Source organism: Emiliania huxleyi (genome assembly GCF_000372725.1).
Source record: "Emiliania huxleyi CCMP1516 unplaced genomic scaffold EMIHUscaffold_480, whole genome shotgun sequence".
Taxonomy (NCBI): Eukaryota; Haptophyta; order Isochrysidales; family Noelaerhabdaceae; genus Emiliania; species Emiliania huxleyi.
In genome coordinates this window covers 19227-37087 of record NW_005198390.1, presented here as the reverse complement: position 1 = coordinate 37087, position 17861 = coordinate 19227, and the positions used below count along the sequence as shown (strand labels likewise).

The 17861-nt window shown below is 65.3% G+C and overlaps 3 protein-coding genes across 3 annotated transcripts; 2 read left to right on the top strand and 1 right to left on the bottom strand.

Annotated features, from left to right (window-relative positions):
• Nucleotides 1–2749: 2749 nt before the first annotated feature.
• On the top strand, nucleotides 2750–4143 carry EMIHUDRAFT_119386 (hypothetical protein; the record flags this gene model as incomplete). Its single annotated transcript, XM_005767637.1, has 3 exons — nucleotides 2750–3093; nucleotides 3511–3545; nucleotides 3926–4143. 3 exons carry the CDS (start codon nucleotides 2750–2752, stop codon nucleotides 4141–4143), a joined length of 597 nt encoding a protein of 198 aa, XP_005767694.1.
• Nucleotides 4144–7669: 3526 nt separating this feature from the next.
• On the top strand, nucleotides 7670–10885 carry EMIHUDRAFT_419556 (heat shock protein 60; the record flags this gene model as incomplete). The annotated part of the gene is made up of 10 exons (XM_005767636.1): nucleotides 7670–8178; nucleotides 8239–8581; nucleotides 8648–8733; nucleotides 8802–8916; nucleotides 8982–9026; nucleotides 9297–9431; nucleotides 9578–9680; nucleotides 9900–10113; nucleotides 10179–10284; nucleotides 10613–10885. The coding sequence occupies 10 exons, from the start codon at nucleotides 7670–7672 to the stop codon at nucleotides 10715–10717; spliced, it is 1761 nt and encodes a 586-aa protein (XP_005767693.1). The 3' UTR covers nucleotides 10718–10885.
• Nucleotides 10886–11181: 296 nt separating this feature from the next.
• On the bottom strand, nucleotides 11182–12606 carry EMIHUDRAFT_370690 (hypothetical protein). Its single transcript, XM_005767635.1, has 6 exons — nucleotides 12499–12606; nucleotides 11950–12328; nucleotides 11697–11761; nucleotides 11573–11621; nucleotides 11432–11499; nucleotides 11182–11344 (listed from the first exon to the last, which is right to left on the bottom strand). The coding sequence occupies exons 1-6, from the start codon at nucleotides 12554–12556 to the stop codon at nucleotides 11286–11288; spliced, it is 678 nt and encodes a 225-aa protein (XP_005767692.1). The 5' UTR covers nucleotides 12557–12606; the 3' UTR covers nucleotides 11182–11285.
• Nucleotides 12607–17861: the final 5255 nt, after the last annotated feature.

The window sequence follows — 17861 nt, the reverse complement described above, 5'->3', positions numbered from 1 at the left end:
GTGTGCTTCTCGAGGGTTTCGTGCGATGTGTCTTCAGGATCGTGGCGGGCGGATCCGAGTAGCTGAAAATTTTTTTAACGAAAGGCGGTCGCACAGCACATCAAAGAATTTTAGAAGACAGTCCCTCTCACGACTGAAATGGGTAAGCAGGCGAGCCGAGTAATCTGCGAGGAAATATTTGTTCGGTCCGAGTAATCTACAATCCTAACACAAAACAGGCCCCAAATTACGTGTGAGTGTTAGAGTTGTTTGGTATTGCTAAAAATCTCTCTCATCGCTCTCCTCGGCCTCGTGCGACGAAATCTGTGTGTAGGTATATTGTTGGCAAATCAAGACACAGAGCTCACACAGAATCACAGCGGGAGGAAAGCGGCGAGATCTGTGCTCGCCGAGTAATCTGAAAAAAACATTTTCAGATTCCGAGCATGTGAAATTCTTCCTTGTGCGAATTCTGTCGCACCAGACTCAAAGAGCGGGGCTAGCCGCCGCGTCTCGAACGGTGATGGCGCCCGCCGCGACCCCGCCCGCCACGCTGACTCGGTGATGGCGCCCGCCGCGACCCCGCCCGCCACGCTGCTCGCCGACATCGCCGCCGCCGACCTCGCCTCGCTGCGCGCTTTCCTCTCCGGCCGGCGGACGCGCGGCAGTCTCGACGCGCGGCTCGACACCGAAAAGCAGGACACGCTGCTGACCTGGGCCGCTCGCCACGGGCACGCCGAGGCGGTGCGGCTGCTGCTCGAAGCTGGCGCGAGCGTCGGGGCGACGACGGGCGGCGACGGTGGTAGCAGCGGCGGCGCGTCGGCGCTGTTCATCGCGTGCCAGGAGGGCCACCTCGAGTGCGCCCGGCTGCTCCTCGAGGCCAGCGCAGCGGTCGACCAAGCCAAGGAGGGTGGCGCCACGCCGCTGTTCATCGCGTGCCAGAACGGCCACCCCGAGGTCGCCCGGCTGCTGCGCGAGGCCGGTGCGGCAGTCAACCAAGCCAAGGCCAATGGCGCCACGCCGCTGTACGTCGCGTGCCACAACGGCCGCCTCGAGTGCGCCCGGTTGCTCCTCGAGGCTGGCGCAGCGGTCGATCAAGCTGAGCAGAATGGCGCCACGCCGCTGCTCGCCGCGTGCATCCAGGGCCACCTCGAGATCGCCCGGCTGCTTCTCGAGGCTGGCGCGGCGGTCGGCCAAGCCATGAACAACGGCGCCACACCGCTGATCATTGCGTGCCGGCAGGGCCACCTCGACATCGCCCGGCTGCTTCTCGAGGCCAGCGCGGCGTTCAACCAAGCCAACAACAAGGGCTCCACGCCGCTGTTCATCGCGTGCCAGAACAACCGCCTCGAGTGCGCCCGGCTGCTCCTCGAGGCGGGTGCGGCGAAGGACCAAGCCAGGGACAACGGCGCCACGCCGCTGTCCATTGCGTGCCAGAAGGGCCACGTCGACATCGTCCGGCTGCTCCTCGAGGCCAGCGCGGCGATCAACCAAGCCGACGAGCAAGGCGCCACGCCGCTGTACATCGCGTGCCAGAACGGCCACGTCGAGTGCGCGCGGCTGCTCCTCGAGACCGGCGCGGCGGTCGGCCAAGCCCGCAACAACGGCGTCAGGCCGCTGTTCGCCGCGTGCCACTTCGGCCACCTCGAGGTCGCCAAGCTCCTCTCCTCTTACGGCGCCTCCCGCGCCGCAGTGCCGCACTTTGGCACGCCCGAGGAGGTCGCGAACCGCCAAGGCCACGCCGACCTCGCCGCCTGGCTGGTCGCCAGCCGCGGCTGGACGCCGCTCGCGCACCTTGAGACCCTCACCGCCGCCCGCGCTCTCTCCCTGCTGCGCAGCGGCGCAAGCCTGCACGAGGGCGAGCCGACGCCGCTGCAGCGCGCCGCGGGCGGCGAGGGCGAGGCGGCGGCGCTGATCCGGCGGGCGGCGGCGCCGTGGTCGCCGGCAAGCCACTCGCTCTTCCCCGCGGCGGCGCGCGCGCGGGCGGCGCTCCTCGTCCTCTCGCTCTACGAGATCCACGAGCGGCACCATCTCGACTCGGCAGGAAACACGAACGGCATCGCGGCGCGCGACTTCAGCGCGTGCGTGCTGCGCTTCGCGGTCACGCGCGAGACGCAGTAAGGGGTAAATAAATAAATAAAACGGACACCTCTACTAGGAGATGGGTAAAAAGGAACAGGTCAGTAAGGGGTAGCTGGGTACGTTCTGTGGATTTTGCGCGCACCGCGATTTCTTTTTCCATTACACTGCTGATGCTGCTTGTCTTTGTTTGCTCGACACTGGGGCCGAGACAGTGTGGCGCTGGGGACGGCACTTGGAGCACTTGAGGAGTGCAGTCGGTAACGCGCACATCCAGGGCCGGGGAAGCAGCTGGTTTTCTTTTCCGTGCACGCGGGAGTCGCTTAGGCGGCTCCCGTGGTGTACCTGTCGGTTAGTGCCAGTGCGCGCCAGTCCCGTGCCCAGTAAATAAAGAAAGAAAACGAACAGCAAACCCCGGACAGCGCCTGACACGTGACAGCGCACAGCGCTGACAGCACTTTCTCCGACAGTCTGACAGGAGAAGTCTGACGACAGGAGACAGGACGTAACTGACAGCAGTAAGCACCGCCTCCAAAAGGGAAGCTGTATGTAGAAGCAACCAACACTCTCCAGCTTGGACACGTCTCGGCGAAGCTTTAGAGAGCCGACTAGCAAAGAGAAAAAGGAAGCCCGGCCGCCGGCGGCGGCGAGAGCGAGTTTGTGGGCTCTAAGAGGTGGCCTCTAAGAGACGATGTGGCGCAGAGATGCTCCAAGCGAGGCCGACACCTCTGACGACGGCTCGCGGGGCTCCTCTTCTTGCAACTCATCCGCTCCTTCATCGCCGCCGCTGAGGCGGCCTGGCAAAGAGCGGAAGGGCTGCGTCGCGGTGCTTCTCGTGCTCTCGTCGTCGAGCGCCGACGCCGAGGCTGGCCTCGTCCGCCGGCTGCGCGAGGCGACGGCACGCGTCCTCGCCAAGAAGCACGGCCGCGACGCCGCGGCGAAGCTCCTCGGCCGCCTCGTCCTCCGGTCGCGCGCACGTCTGGGGCTTGCCGAGCTGCGGGCGATCCTCTCCGAGAGCCTCAAGCATGCCGATAGGTTCGCGCATTGGGAGTCCGCCGAGAGGCGCGAGCAGGCCAGCAGCAGCCGCCGCCGAAGCAGCGTGGCGCTGCCTCGGGCAGTGAGCAACGGAGGCGACGTCGACGACGCAGCGCCGACACGTCTCCGCGACGGCGAGGGAATGCGATGACGAAGCTCATTCCCCGCCAAGTTGCTAACCTCAGGCGAGAGACGACCTCCGCGCTGCTGAGACGGCCGCCCTCGCCGCCGCCGCCGCGACCAGCGCCGCGCCCTCCGCCTCTGCCGCCGCGGCGCTCGCGACGTGCCGGCTGTCGCTCGAGGGGGCGGCGGGCGGCGGCGGCGCAGGCGGCAGCCACGCTGCCTCGGTGTCTGCGGACCGTTCTCCGCTGCAGCGGCGGCGAGAGTGACTGAGGGACGGCTGGCTGCCGGTGTCAGGTGTATGCAGACCCGTCTGCTGCAGCGGCGGCGCGGTGCGTGCGCTTCATCTCCTCTCGTTCCGGCGGCAGGGAGGAGGCCCCTACGGCTGTGGCGTTTGCGTCTCGTGTATGGCATGTCATGCTGCATCGCCCCGCCATAGGAGCCCTTCGATGGCGCGGCGCGGCGCGAGGTCGGGCGCGCGCTGTCCGCCTTAGCGGCAGAGGCAGGGCCGAGCGCGCCGCTTGTGGTGGTGGCGCAGGGCTGCGGCGCGCTGCTTGCGGAGTCCCTCACTCGGGCTTGATCGTTGCTGGCTGTTCCATGATTGACTCTTTCTTGACCAGGCGACCCTTCCCTGACCCTTCCCCTCTGGACCTTCTTCCCTCTGGACCTTCCCTCCCCCTCGACCTTCCCTGGTTCACTCTTTGTCGACCAGGCGCGCTCCTCGCAGAGCTCGTCCTCGCGGAGGCGCAAGCGGACGAGGAGGCGGACGAGGCGGACGAGGCGGCGGAGGCGGCGGCGGAGGAAGAGGTGGGGGGCGAGGCGGCGGTGGAGGCGGCGGTCGAGGAGGGGGGGGAGGAGGGTGTGGAAGAGATGGCGGCGCGTCCTGCGGCGCCTTGCTCCTCGTCCTCTCTGCAGAGAGGAGGGGCTTAATTCGTGATGAATGGATTAACAGGTGAGCTCCTCCTCCTTGCTGGAGGGAGGGCGCACGCTCGTTGCTCTGTGGACAATCGGTTCGCCGCTTCCCCTCTGGCTCCCTGGCCGCCTCTCCGCCGCCAGGCAGAGTGGGGGCGAGGAGGAGGAGGCCCGGCACAGGGGCGGTGGCTTGGCAGTGGCGCCCTTCGCCCCGTCGGCACCGCTTTCCCCCCGCTGCCCCCGCCTCCACCCAGTCTAGAGAGGGGCTCGATGTGCCTGAGGGAATGGTTGATTAGGCGCCGCCGTTCCCGCTGCCCTGCTCCGTCCTGCGTTTGGGAGGGCGCCACAACATTTGGCACCGGAGCGACCCGCTCGCCTACCCGCTCTCGCCGCTTCCCGCGGTGGCGGTGGCGGTGGCTCGCGGCGCTGCGGCTCTGCGCCGCGTGTCTCGTGAGGGAGGGGTGGGGGGGGGAGGAGGGGGTGGTGGAGACGGCGAGGGCGGTAGCGGTGGCGGAGGCGGCGGCGGCGGGAGGGGCGTGTGCGAGTGGGAGAGAGAGCTGGCGGGGAGACTGGACAGCGAGGCGCGGCTAGGTGGGGGGGGAGGGGGGGCGAGGGGAGGGGGAGGGGGAGGGGGAGGGGGGGTAGGACAGCCTCGAGGCGGGTGCGGCCCAGACTACCTTGGAGATGCGGGGAGGAGGGAGGTGGTTGGACGGATCGGGCGCTCCCTCGCCGCCCTGCTCGCCGCCGCCGACGGCGTGGGCGAGGCGCGCGCGGGAGGCGGCGCGCCGGCGGCGCTGGCTCCTGAGCGGCCGCGGCCGTGCCGCTCGCCGATGCGGGGGGCCGACGGGTGAGGGTCGAGGGGGGGCGTAGATGACGGCTTCCTTCGAAGACAGAAAGAATTTCGAATTTGCACAAATTCGCGAGCGCCGGGACGCGGGGACGGTCTCGCTCGCCCGGCGGACTCGGGGCAGGAGGAAGATAACTCCGCCACACGTGGGGCATCGCGCGGCCACACTAGCGACTGCACTTCAACACGTTCCTCTCGCCCACCCGCGCGACCCTGCAGTGGGAGTGGCTGGCCCGGCTGCTCGACGCCACCGACGGCGCCGCCTTCTGCGATGGCGAATGCAGCTGCCAGCCTTGCTGAGGCAGCTCCCGGACGGGCCACTCATACGGGTAGTCATACCTATTCAGAGCCAGAGGTGTTGAGCGAGACGTCGCACGGAGGATGGCCTTCCATGTGCGGTTCCATACCGCCGCGCCGTCATATCCCAGATGCCTGCCCGTTGGCGGCCGTTGGCATTGTCCACGTACCACTGGTGCCCGAGCGAGCCCTCGCCGAGGCACTGAGCATGCCTCCACTTTGGCATGTGATCGACGTCGTATGGGACCGTCGCGGATTGCCCTTTTGGATCGGCGATCGAGTCTCCCGCGTCCTCCACCTCGAGCTCGCCATCGTAGCACGGCCGGAGCCGCTCCGGCACGTAGTGGAAGAAGAGAAGGGTATGCTGCGGGAAAGTGTCGAGCTGCGCGGCCCAGTTGGGCCGCGAGAAAGAGAAGACCGTCAGCGGCTCGCTCGCGCGAAAGTGGAAGTCGGAGCAGGCCAGCCTGCCCTGCCGGTCATACACGCCGCCGTGGCCGTCCCCATGCTCAGCGCGGCGCGCGTAGAAGGGGACGGAGGGGTCGTCTCTGCATAGCAGCAGTCCGTGTCTCTGCGCGCTGGCGAGGACCACCTCCCTCGCCTAGAGTTAGGCGTAGCAGAGGGGCACGTCTCTTGGCTAGGTGGGGCAAGGGCCGGGCGATTCGCCGCATCTCCACGCCTACGTATCAAGCGGCAGCCCGCCGCAGGGTCCCACAATGCTCGGGGTGGCCGCGCCTTCTCGATGGCGGTGCAAGCGGGCCTGCTATACGCCTCAGCGTCGCAGACTGCGGGGAGATCGGTGAGCGAGGAAAGGGTATGGTTGCCGCGCACGAGGACAAAGCCGGCGTACCGCGCGCGGTGGATGTGCAACAGAGCGGTGCTGGCGAGGACCTACTCACCGTACGAGGTGTAAAGAGGCGCTGCTCATAGGTGATCTGTGCAGGGCAACGGTGGCGAGAGCGTGCACAGAGGAAGAGAGGGATTGGGACGCGGGCGACGACCTGGCCAGTCCGCGTCGGACGGATTGTCCAGAAGGCCACGTGCGTACTGTTCGAGGCGTTGTATCGCGTGAGCGAGTCGCGCATGCCAAGCGAGTCGTAGAGGTGGAAGAGCGCGCCCTTGTCAACCCGCTCGCACTTCTCCCCGGGAGGGGCGAGCTCCAACTTGACACGGAGGTACCAAGAGTAGGGCTCCGACTTTGAGCGCGCCGCCTCCACTGCCGCCGAGACCGCCTCGGCCTGAGGCTCCGTCGCCATTGCGGTCGAGTGCAAGGAGTCCGCAAAGCGCACGTCGTTCACATGCGCCCACACCGACACGTCCCGCGACTGAGGGGGCGCGTTGACGACGCACTTTCCCTCGGGCAGCTGCAATCGATAGCCGTCGGCCCTGTCCATGGTGTAGTCGCCGTGCGTCTCAAAAAGATGCGGCACCTCACGCTGAATATGAATGTGGTGCATGTGTAGAGGCGGGTATGCGATCGGCGTGCGAGCGTCGACCGCGCTGACTGTATCCCCGACCTGGAGCGATTTGGGTACCCAGAGTGGGATGGCGATATTTCGCACGCGTGGTATTGAGGCAGGGTGGCTCGGGTCGGGAGATGCGTCCGCCTGTCTGCTATTGTCTTTGCGCGATTTTTGATCGATGACGACGACGGCCACTGAGGGGTCCGTCCGGCTCCGCGAGTTCTTTTTGCGCCTGTGTTCGTGCCAGTGCGCCAGTTCCCAGTAAACTAGAGAGAAAATACAAGCCAAGGGAGGGAGGATGCTGGATGCGGATGGGAGTCCCGTTCACAGTGTGCACGGGCACTTGGAGCACTTGGAGTGCAGTCGATAGCCTCACACCCGAAAGAAAGAAAACGCTGTCAACCCAAGGGAGGGATGGGAGTAGCCTCAAGCCGGTGCCTCGCTACCCAACGCGGCCAAAGGATATCCACCTCGAGGTTAGGTTAGGTAGAAAGGTGAAGAACAGTCAGGCTCGGACTGGACACCAGGACCAGCGCGGTATGGGTGGACGCGGGACAGATGATGACGACACGCACGAGCGACACACAGACACAAACAAGCTCACAAGACACACAGCCAGCGTGGCTGCCACACACCCTGAGTTGGCGTACACATAACTCAGGCCACATTCTCCCTGTCGCCCCCCCCAGCACTCCACGATGCCAAAGGAACCTCGTCGGCATCGAATTCTCCTCAGCGGCACTCACCTGGGCTCGCGCAGATCGTCCCGGGTCTAGGCGGCGCGCTGGACGCTCACACGACGATGGCGGCCCACATCCACGGGAGGAGAAGGAGCTGGCTCAGCGTGTCGCTGCTGCTCTTCGCTCTCGCGGTCTCGCCAGCCTCCAGCCTCAGCGCGGGCGTCCTGCCGGTGCGCGGCGGGCAGCAACCGGCGGTCGCCATGATGGCTCGGAAGGTGCTGTACGCGGGCGAGGCGCGCGAGGCGCTGATGGCTGGGGTGAACAAGGTTGCGGACGCGGTCAAGGTGACCATCGGTCCGCGGGGGCGTAACGTCGTCATCCGGCCGACCGGCAAGATGCCTGCCGTCGTGAACGACGGCGTCACCATCGCCGGCGAAGTGAACCTCGAGTCGATCCCGGAGAACGTGGGCGTCAAGCTGCTGCTGCAGGCGGCGTCGCAGACGGACTCGCGCGCCGGCGACGGCACCACCACGGCGACCGTGCTCACGCAGGCCATCATGCGCGAGGGGATCCGGCTGACCTCGTCGGGCCACAACGCCGTCGCGCTGCAAAAAGGGCTGCTCAAGGCGGCCGCCTTCTTCTCGGCCAAGATCCGCGAGCTGGCGGAGCCGGTGACGACGTACGAGCAGTACAAGCAGATCGCCTCCATCTCCGCCAACTCGGACGAGCTCGGCGCCCATACCGCCGACGCGATCATCAAGGCGCTGCCGTTGCGAGGTGCGGGAGACGGCGGCGCGGCGGCGGCGCCGCTTCACGGTGGGGGTGTGAGTCAGGTGGGTCTCGACGGCGCGACAATCATCGAGGACGGGGTGGAGATGCACGACGAGGTGACTGTCTCCGAGGGCATGGAGCTCGAGGCTCGCCGGCTGTGTTTGGCAGCCGGTCTCCCCCGGCGCCTTGTCTGCACCTTGCCTGCACCTTGCTTGCAGGTGGGGTGGCTGTCGGAGCTCCTCGTCAAGGAGAAAGAAACCCTGTCGACCACGCTGGAGGAGCCGCTGGTCCTCGTCACAGACATCAAGCTCACGACGGTCAACGAGCTGCTGCCCGTGCTCGAGGCGGTGGTGGAGGCGAAGCGGCCGCTGCTCCTCATCGCAAAGGACGTGGTGATGGAGGTGACATGGCCCCCCTCCCTCCCCCCCCCCCCTCCTGCTTTACCCCCCCCCCCCCCTCCCCCCAAGGCGCTGTCTGCCCTCATCCTCAACTTGGACCGCGGCGTGCTCGACGTCTGCGCCGTCAAGTGCCCCGGCTTCGGGGACGTGCAGAAGTCACTCGCCCCTTGCTACAGAGAAAGTGACTTCAAGGAGTGACTTCAGGCTTCGGCGACGTGCAGAAGGCCTTCCTCGCCGACATCTGCACCTTCAGCGGCGCGACTCTGATCACCGACGAGCTCAAGATGAAGGTGGAGGAGGCCACCCTCGCGCAGCTCGGCTCCCTCTCCCGCGTCAAGGTCGAGAAGGCGAAGACGCTCCTCGTCTATATTATTATCTATTATTAAATATTTTTATATATTAGGTCGAGAAGGCGAAGACGCTCCTCGTCTCCGACGGCACGCACCAGGCGGACTGCATGCACGCACGTGCACACAACATGCACATGCACATGCACATGCACATGCACATGCACATGCACATGCACATGCACATGCACATGCACATGTGCATGCATGTCTGTGGTAGTGGCAGCTCGTGCACCAGGCGGACTGCGCATGCCCTGGGCCCCGAGTGTGCGCATGTGTGCATGTGGTAGTGTGTAGCCGGCTGAGCCCCCCCCCTCCCCCCCCCCCCATCCCCCCTCCTCCTCCGAGCGTGTGGCGGCTGGTCACACTAGGCGGACGTGGACGCGAGGGTGGAGGAGCTCAAGGGGCTCAAGGAGCAGCTCGTGCAGCAGTCCAACAAGGAGTTCGAGGTGCAGCGCATCGAGCAGCGCATCCACAAGCTCCGCGCCGCCATCGCGCGCATCAAGGTTGTCGCGCCACACGCCGCAGCACTGCAGCCCACCGCTACCCACTCACCGCTGCCCACCCGCCACGACTCGCCACGACTCGCCACGACTCGCCACGACACCGCACGGCTGTCGCTACACTCACCACACCCACGCGCCCCTCGCAGGTTGGCGCGCCGACCGAGACCGAGGTTGTGGACAAGAAGCTGCGGTACGAGGACGCGATCAACGCGGTGCGGGGGGCGATCGTCGAGGGCATGGTGCCGGGAGGTGTGGAGATGACGCGAGATCACACGAGACTACCCGAGATTACACGAGATCGTCGAGGGCATGGTGCCGGGAGGTGTGGAGATGACGCGAGATCACACGAGACTACCCGAGATTACACGAGAGGGCATGGTGCCGGGAGGCGACCGCCCGCCTCGCGTACGTGGCGCGGCTACCTCCCCCTCTCTCTCTCTCCCCCCCTCTCTCCCTCTCTCCCCGCAGGCGGGGCCTGCCTCGCGTACGTCACTCGCTTCGCCGACGAGGCGCGCGCCGCGATCCCGGACCCAGACGAGCGGGTCGCGGTAGACGTGCTCGTCGCGGCGATGGGGGCGCCGGTGATGCAGATCGCAGACAACGCGGGGCTGCTCGGAGCGCTCGTGCGGGAGAAGGTTGCCGACCACGACTGGGGGTACGGCTTCAACGCAAAGACGCTGCAGTACGAGGACCTGCTGAAGGCAAGCCCGCTCGCGCCTCGCCCGCGGCGCAGGCCCCTTCTCGGAGCCTGCTCGGAGCCTGCCTGCAGGCGGGCGTGTGTGACCCGGCTTCGGTCACGACGTGGGCGCTCGAGAACGCAGCCTCGATCACGGGCTCGATGCTCACCACCGAGGTGAGACGTGGGGAGGTGGGGAGATGTGGGCAGATGTGGGCAGATATGGGCAGATGTGGGCAGATGTGGGGAGATGCTCACCACCGAGACGTGGGGAGATGGGGAGATGTGGGGAGATGCTCACCACCGAGGTGTGGAGAGGGAGAGAGAGGGAGGTGTGGAGAGGGAGAGAGAGGGAGGAGGGAGAGGGGAGAGAGAGGGGGAGAGATGCGCGCCTCGCTCCCGGGGTCACCACCCCTGCTAGACGTGGCTTCCGCCCTAGACGTGTTTTAGCCGCCCGCCCAGCCTCCTCCTCCCCCCCCCCCCACCCCACCCGCCCAACCTCCAGGCGCTCGTGTACGACCCGGAGCGGGACCCGATGGAGGACGAGGCAAACTTCGAGCCCGAGGTGACCACGGGGATGCGATCCGACGTCGAGGACTACATGTGGTAGCAGTACACCCTGCTGCTGAGTGCTGTTGCAGTAGCGCCGGCTCGCGGGGAGTCTCCGGGGCGCGGGGAGTCTCTGGGGCGCGACCGAGACGACTGAGTGTCCTGCGCGCGGAGAGCTGCAGCTGGCGAGTGGCGTAAAACACCCACAACGCAGTAGAAAGCTCTCTTTTTCTTGAAACCGCTAACCGGAAAGCAAGCACCGCACCACACCACGGCGGGGCACAGGCTGAGAGAATCGCACTTGTCCTACAGCGGGCACCGCATCCCGCCTCGTCTGTTGGTCACAGGGAGAGGGAGAGTGGCGCGGAGGGCGGAGTCTGCTGAGTGCACTGTCACACAGTGGTCAGTGCTGAGAACGGAGAAGGGGACGGCAGGCCTCGCCGCGCCGCCCTCCCGAAAGTGGCGGGAGCGCGTCGGACTCGGAGGCCGAGGGGGGTAGAGGTCCGGGGAGCGGGGGAGTTGGGGGAAGAGAGGGGGGGGGGGGGTTCGCGCCGCGCTGCCGCCGCCACGAGGTGCCACCGCGCGGCCTGCGGCGTTGGTGCGGCCGGTGGCCCCCCCCCTCGCCCAGTTCACGTCTGCTCGACGAGGAGGAGGAGGCGGAGGGCGGATGTGGTTGAGGTGCCCTCGCCTGGAGAGAGAGAGGGGGGGGGAGGGGGGGGGCAGGTCCCAAGGGAGGGGCGGAGGGGCGGAGGGGCGGCTAGGAGAGGACGCGCGCCGCTCTCGACTTCGACCTCCATAAACTCGGGGCGGCAGCAGAGGTCGATCGCCTCCTCCTCCACGTACCTGCCACACTCCGGCCCGCTGTTTGGGGGAGGGGGTCCGGACGAGGGCGGGAAGACTCTCACGCTCGACGCACTGGCGCGCGATCGCGATCGCCTTGATGGCTTGGTTGACGCTCCCCGCGCCTGCGAGCGAGAGAGGCGGCTCTCAGCCCGCTTCTCGCCTCACTCTCCCGCTGGGCTCGCGCTGCAGTCTGGCGCCGATGGCAGTGAGGTCGACGCGCGACCCTTCGCGGGTGCAGTTTGCGATTGCGCCGGCAAGCGACCTGCGGAGGCGGTGCGGAGGCGGCGTGAAGGTGGGTGGATGGGGGGGGGGGGTGACGGGCGGGCGGCGCCGCGTCTTTGGGGTCCTCTGTGGCGGGCGGACTGGGACGCGGCCTGGCGCGGCCTGGGACGGTCTCGGGCGGTCTCGGCGGTCTTCGGGCGGTCTTCGGGCGGAACTGTGTGAGCTCACTTTGCGTCGGTCGAGTTCCCGACCTTGAGGGTGCGTCCGTCCTTGACGTCGGTGGTGGTGCGGCGCGCCCGCTTGGAGAGGCGCAGGTTGACTCCGGACAGCTCCTCCTCCCCGCCGTCTGAGATCTTGATGAACTCGGGGTAGATGACGAGGTCCGGGTGGGAGGACTCGCCAGACTCGTCCGACTGCTGGAGGTACGTGCGGGCAATGCAGACCGCCTTGAGGCCCTGGTTGATCGACTGCGGACCGATGCACTGCAGCGTCGGAGGGTCCACCGCCGCGCGCGCCTGCGCCGCAATCTGCGCGGCGACGTCTCGCGACGAGGTGGAGCCCCCCATCTTGGTGGTGTTGTGGCCGCGCTCGATGCGGTCCCAAAAGTCTGCGGCCGTCGGAGGGTTGGGGTGGGGGGGGGGGTCGGGGGCGAGCCGGCGCGGGCGGGTCGCGGATCATGCTCCATGCCGTTGTTCAGGCACACATGCGGGGAGAGCTTTGGGTTGCGGCGGAGCGGCGGGAAGCGGGGAGCGAGGGATGCAGGAAGTGTCGACGCACCCGACCCGGGCCGGGAGTCGCCGCTGTTTGGGCGTCGGCTTGCGTGCCTAGCGGCCATCCTTCGCCGCCCGAGCCGCTCCTTCGCCGCCGAGCGCCGGAGGCTGCCAGCGTGGAGAGAACTCGCAACTTCTGCGGGCTTTTTTTTGCGCGATAGTAACAGGCGGATAGGAAGGGGCGTGCACGCGTGCCGTCCTCCCATCCATCCCTTTCGGCAACAGCGTTCTACCGGAAGGAACATGGTCGTGCGTGGGGCATGGGCCCTACTGCGTCTGCGAGGACCGAGGAGGGAGGGGGAGGGGGGGTACGGGGGCGAGGGCATGGAGGGGGAGAGGAAGAGCAAGGGCGAGAGGGACAGAGGGGGCAGGGGACGGGTCGCTGGCATACTAGGGGGAGGGTGGTGGGCGGCGACCGCCGCATACCAACCATCCTTCCTACGGGGGGACTATATCGCTACGCCAGGGAGGACAAGGACGTCGACGTGCAGCTGCTGCTGTTTGAGTCGTTCGGTGGGTTCGGGAAGGGGGTCGGCGAGATCCTCTGGAAAACGGCGAACGTGCTGCAGAACCAAGCTGACGCGGGCCCAGTAGCAGACCAGTACCTCGATGAGGTGACTTGGACCACCAAGAATTGGCTAGGGCTGCAGAAGCAGCGTATCTCAGTCGTTCTTCACACGGCCATCGCAGAGCAGATTTTGTGAATGAGCTTGCCTGCGGCGAGGGCGGTCGAGTGCACGGAGCTAGTGCCTCGCCGCCCTCGCAGGAGTCGCTTAGGCGGCTCCCGTGGTGTACCTGTGTTAGTGCCAGTGCGCGCCAGTCCCGAGCCTAGTGTTGTGCGAGGGACTTGTCGTAAAATTCTCAAGTGTCGTGCGAGGGAGTTGCTCGTAAAATTCTAAATAAATAACAAACAAAACATAATAAATAAATAAAACGGACAGCCCCAGGGCGCTAGGGCTGGGTCGAGGACAGACACGCACCTTTGCAGGATTTTGCAAACGCGGGGGGGGAGGGCGCATCGCCGCGTGGAGAGGGCTGGGCACAGGGCACAGGGGATCTCGCTCGTACAATTCTTTATGCGTAATTGGGAAAATTCTTTTTTGTGCATGGTGCGGAGTGCACATTGCCAACCTGGTTTGTGGAGCTCCCGCAACTTACCCTTAGATCTAGCTGGACGACTACCCGAGCCGAGTGTGATGGACCAGGACCCGCCAGAAGACATCATGAGGGAGTATGACACACGGGTGGTGACTTCACTCAAGGCACTGCAGCAGACGGCGGCATCAATAATCAAAGTACGGGAAGGGAAGAGGAAGGGACTCGAGGCGGAGAGGAAGGAACGAGTAGCCGCGGAAACAGAACGCCTGAGAGAGGGACAGAAGGAAAGGAAGGAGAGGATACGAGAAATGGAGTGGGCGGCGAATGCGTGTATTTGCTGGCGACGGAGGCGACATCGACAACGTGATGCCGAGGAGAAGGAAAGGGAAGAGGCAGAGAGACGCCTCGAAGCGGGGAGAGGCAGAACGACGAGAGCGATGGGGATGACACTCAAAACGACCCACTGCGAGCTCGAAGGCGAAGGCCAGCGCAGGAAACGCGGTGATAGGAACGACGATGCGGCGAGCGCCGGAGGGAAGCGACGACAGCGAGGGGACGAGGACGGCGAGCAGAGAGGAGAACAGACGGCGAGCGGCGCACGCGAGGGCGACCACGCGGGAGAAAACAGACGGGACGAGGGGAAGGAAACGCGGCCCGCCAGGAAGCGAAGGCAGACGGCAAGATACGTCGCCGGACCAGCGACAGGAAGCGCAGGAAAACAAAAAGAACAAGACCAGGAGCATGGAGACGAGGGAAGGCGCGAGGCGCTCCGCCGACAAGCAGCAGAGGCGGCGGCGAAAGTAACGACGGCCATGCTAACGACGGGCGGCACGGTGGAAGGGGCGAAGGTAGGCCCCTCTAGCATAGCGGAAGGGGAACTCGGCCTACTGGCGACGAGGAGGCTAGAGAAATTTGAGGTGTGTAGCATCTACACTGGGGAGATCTTCCGGACAGGAACGGCGCAGCCACCAGAGACAGTACCAGACGAACTATCACGACACACGGCAGCAGGGGGGACGCAGCTGGATGGAAGTGACGACGAGAGCGGGGACGACTTTGACAGCGTCGCGGCGCGGTGTAACTTCGACTGGCCTGCAGCATCGAATGAGCCGAAACGAGGCACGAGGGCGACGCACTTCGTACGCTACGAGGAGATACAATTAGGCAAGGCAGCTGCGCAGGTGATGGTCCTGTTTGCAGAGAGGGGAGTCAAGGAAGGCCAAGAAATCACATGGTCATATGGGGACTCATACAGGAGCCACCGCAAGAAGATGGGATACAGGGCGGGGACCAGGGCGGATCCGAACGCAATAACACCCCAGCAAGCGCGGACGGCATTTGCGAGATACTGCAAAAAGATAGACGTGACGAAGGAGGAGCTAGCGTGGAACTTTGGATGCATATCGGCAAGCCAAAATAGCGAGCAGGAGGCTGTCCTGGTGCGTGAGCTAATCCTGAGCAACAATAAGCGACTGTACCACGGAGCACAGAGCGCAGCAGACAGGACGGCGGCGACGGCGGACATGGCAGAGACGAGTGTGAAACAAAGGGCGGCGGGCATGGAGGGCAGTAGCGACGGGGATGGAGACGGTGACGGTGGCGAGGGAGAGGAAGGGGGTCCATTAACACCAGACAGCGAGAGGGGCAGGGAGGAAAGGGGGAGAGAGGAAGCCAACGCGACGTGCGCAGAGGATGAGGATATAAACTGGGACGACGCAGCGGAGGGGATAGGCGAGGGAATCGAGGGACCGGAGGGCTTTCGCGACAGCGACGATGACGACGAAGAAAGGGGAGGGGACGGAGGGGCGACACGCAGGAGGAGCGAAATCGCTAACGGCCCGAGCAGAGAGGGCGACGGCGGGGCACGAGGGAACAACGGAGACGCTACCAATGACGCGAACCGAGGCACGGACGCCGGCGGGGACGGGGAGGGCGACAGCGACGTCGAGGTTGACGCAACCGTATCGAGAGCGCCACCCAAAAAGGGGCGGACAGCCATGGAGGTCACCGAATGGAGGGCGAACGGCACGATGCGAAAAGGCAGGGCGAGGCGGATGGAGAAAGAAGTGCCGAGAAGGCCATGGTGGAGGGGAGGGACGGGAGGACGAAAGAAGGGCGAGGAGGACGAGCGGCCCGCACAGACCGCGAGCAGACAGCGCCTGCTGGCCATTTCGAGACATTCGCCAAGAACGCTAGCTACATGGGAGGGCTTCGTGAAGGATGGATTGAAAAACATTCGAACAAAGAAGAGGCGACGGGAGGAACCGGCGGAGGATGCAGTGACGTGACACACACACACACACACACACACACACACACACACACACACACACACACACACACACACACACACACACACACACACACACACACACACACACACACACACACACACACACACACACACACACACCGCTCACCCACGCGCACTGGGCCTTGCACTTTGAATGCCGTGGGGCTCCTGTCGTCAGACGTGGAGACGCGAGGGTTGCCCCCCCTTGCCCCACCACCTCGTGTGTGTGGAGAAGTTTACCTTACCTTACCTTACCTTACCCTTAGAGGCCACCATAAGGGACCCCATTGCCCGTTTGCCACCAGACTTTTTTTGAGTTGGAGGTAATAACTAAATGGATTGCACTCTCCCAAAGAACTGATGCATTCATAGTGCCTTCACATAGTTACAATACCTCAAAGTTGAAAAACTCCAAAATAGGCCGTCAGGACTCTGTCAGGACTCTGTCAGGACTCTGTCAGGACTCCGTCAGGACTCTGTCAGGACTCCGTCAGGACTCCGCCAGGACAACCACTGTCCCCCCGCTGTGAATAGAGCCCTTAGCTAGAGAGTAGGGAGGGGTGTACAGTCGAGTTACTCCCGAGGGCAGGGACGGCCCTCCACTGAGGGAAAGGGCGCACGGGGACGGTATCGACCCAGCCACGCAGCTCTTTCCTCGCGTACAGCCAACGAGTTTGCTGGTCCACAGGCAGGCCAGGCCGTGAGCGTGGGCCGGTCAGGCCTGATCCTGCGGTGAGCACTGGAGGGCTATGCGGCTCGCTCCGTCAGCCGACTTGCGCTGTCGAGCGGTCGAGCGCTTCGGGTTGGACCCGCGGGAGGGTCCCTGCGCGGCTGACATGGCCAGCCAAGCCGTGTGCGCTGCCGTGGGTGCTGCCGTGGGTGCTGCTGTGGGCGCTGCCGTGGGCGCTGCCGTGGGCGCTGCCTCGGTCAGCAGTCGGTCAGCCTGCAGGCCGCTGCTCGGCGCTGGCCTGCAGGCCGCCGGTGGCAAATCGGGGGCGCGCGGGCCATGGACGTCGTGGCCGAGCTTTGCTGCCTATGCACGTTGCCGGCTGTAACGTTGCCTGCACCATGGCCGCGCCTCTCTTGCTTGTGCGCTTTTCATGGTCGGCCGAGTGGCGCGAGACCCAGCGTGATTTCTTTTGTCTGTAAGGACTCTAAGTTTCTGTAAGGACTCTCAAGTTTCTGTCAGGACTCTCAAGTTTGCTTGTCAGGACTCTCAAGTTTGCGTCAGGACTGCCCCATCAGGACGATTCCGCAGAGGGCGCGCACGGTCGAAAGGGGGGCTGGGCGTCTATCATTCACTGCTGGGGGGAGGGGAAGGAGGGTTGCAGTGAAGGAAGGTGGAAGTCTCTTCGGAGGCACTTGTGAGCACTGTGAAGACCGTGCGCCGTCAGGACCCCGCCAGGACTCTGTCAGGACTCTGTCAGGACTCTGTCAGGACTCTGTCAGGACTCTGTCAGGACTCTGTCAGGACTGTCAGGACAGTTGCGGGAGTTCCACAAACCAGGTTTGCCGTTCTTAACGGAGTCGCTTAGGCGGCTCCGGTGGTGAGCCGGTGTGTGTGCCAGTCCGCGCCAGTCCGCGCCCTTGTCGTGCCAGTGTGCTGTGAGAGAGGCTTCCTTGTCATAATTCTTTTTTGAGCGCGTCTCGTGTCATAAATGGGCGGTCAGCGTTGCCAATGGACTCACCTCGCTTGGACGCGTCTCGAGGCTGACGCGCCTCGAAGGCGCGAGAGTTGCGCGGCGTCTGTGGCAAAGCCTCCTCCGCCATATCGCTCCCACCCAGTCTGCAGTCGAGCACTCCTCGTCGTCTGCGCTGCCGTCCTGCTCGTCCTGCAGGCCGTCGTCGGCTGCCGAGCGATCAGGAGGGAGCCTCGTCGGCCGACGCCTGCCGAGTCGTGCAGCTGGCGAGTCCCGCGCTACCGGCTCGACGGTGGCCGGCTCGCCTCGCCACGATACCAACACACGGAAGCGCTCATG